A 1,035-nucleotide genomic window follows, 5' to 3' on the forward strand; every position below is an offset into this window, starting at 1 on the left:
ATTTTCATTCGGCGAGCAAGAACTGCAGCTCTGAGTATGTATTTACACCAGATCACTTCACTGGAAAATTCAGTTAAATTAGTAACAAGAAGTAAACTAATAATTCTGTTAACACTGCTTTCTGGCTTGTTATTCCTAATTGTCATATTTCAGTGAAAACCTGTCAGTTGACTGTCAAGAGCAGGGATACAGGTATGTTCATCCTCATTTCTTCAATAAATTCATATCCATAAATTCAGCCCTCATTTGGACTCAGATTTAGATCAATTGATTCTAAATAGACATTGAACATTGTCTTCCTATAGATTTCAGTTATTCCATCAGCGAGTAGTTGGTTTCTCGACTGACCCTTACCAGCTTGAATCCAGATCAGGTAAACCTGATTAGATTACTGTGATTGTGTCATTACAGAAATGTGTTGATTGCAGCCAAGAGAAACACTCTGTTGTGGTCATTTCCCCCCAGATCTCCCTGATATCGTGGCGGCCGGCGTCCTGCAGGGTTTTTACCCCAGAGACGTCAAAGTGAGTTTCAAAAAGAGCTGCGCTAAACCCAGCGGCCTCACCTGTGCACCAGAGCTGCCCGTGCATCCCAAAATCCCCACTATTACCATAAGCAGAGGCAATATCAGCTCACTGCCAGAGACCCAGAGAATGTGAGCGCAATCACTGCAGTGTTGCCTAGCAACTCCATCTGCTTTAAACGTGCCTTTGCATGTTTAGACTGAATCTTTCGTCTTTAGGATTGTCATAGTTTATTATGTGAAGCTCACAAAAACGGTCTCGGGTCATTTGGAGTTGGAGCCTGCCAACTGTATTATGCACAAAATAGATTTAAATTTAAATATTTAAAGTTCCTCTGCAATTATACAGCATTTCAATACGTTGTACTAAGACTATTTTTAAAAAGGTTTTTTTTTCCATATTAAAATCTAGTTTTTGTGCATAATTTGTCTTCATGAGCCTTGAAATAAGTGATTCAAACAAATAAATGTTTGCGTATATTTATTCATTTCATATATTTCTTAAAAAAAAA

The 1,035-nt window shown here is 38.2% G+C and overlaps 1 protein-coding gene across 1 annotated transcript in view; it reads left to right on the plus strand.

Moving 5' to 3' along the window:
* The window catches only part of LOC107577197 (sorting nexin-24-like), a gene marked incomplete at its 5' end in the record, with an annotated part of 4,111 nt that overhangs the window by 2,431 nt on the left and 645 nt on the right, over positions 1 to 1,035 (plus strand). The window contains 4 exons of the mRNA XM_016263297.1: positions 6 to 34; positions 154 to 192; positions 306 to 373; positions 466 to 1,035. The exon at positions 466 to 1,035 is cut by the window's right edge and continues 645 nt beyond it. Coding sequence (XP_016118783.1) covers positions 6 to 34; positions 154 to 192; positions 306 to 373; positions 466 to 659 — 330 coding nt within the window. The remainder of the gene's footprint in view (positions 1 to 5; positions 35 to 153; positions 193 to 305; positions 374 to 465) is intronic.

This window comes from Sinocyclocheilus grahami, unplaced genomic scaffold, assembly GCF_001515645.1.
Source record: "Sinocyclocheilus grahami isolate Dianchi unplaced genomic scaffold, SAMN03320097.WGS_v1.1 scaffold5387.1, whole genome shotgun sequence".
Classification (NCBI taxonomy): Eukaryota; Metazoa; Chordata; class Actinopteri; order Cypriniformes; family Cyprinidae; genus Sinocyclocheilus; species Sinocyclocheilus grahami.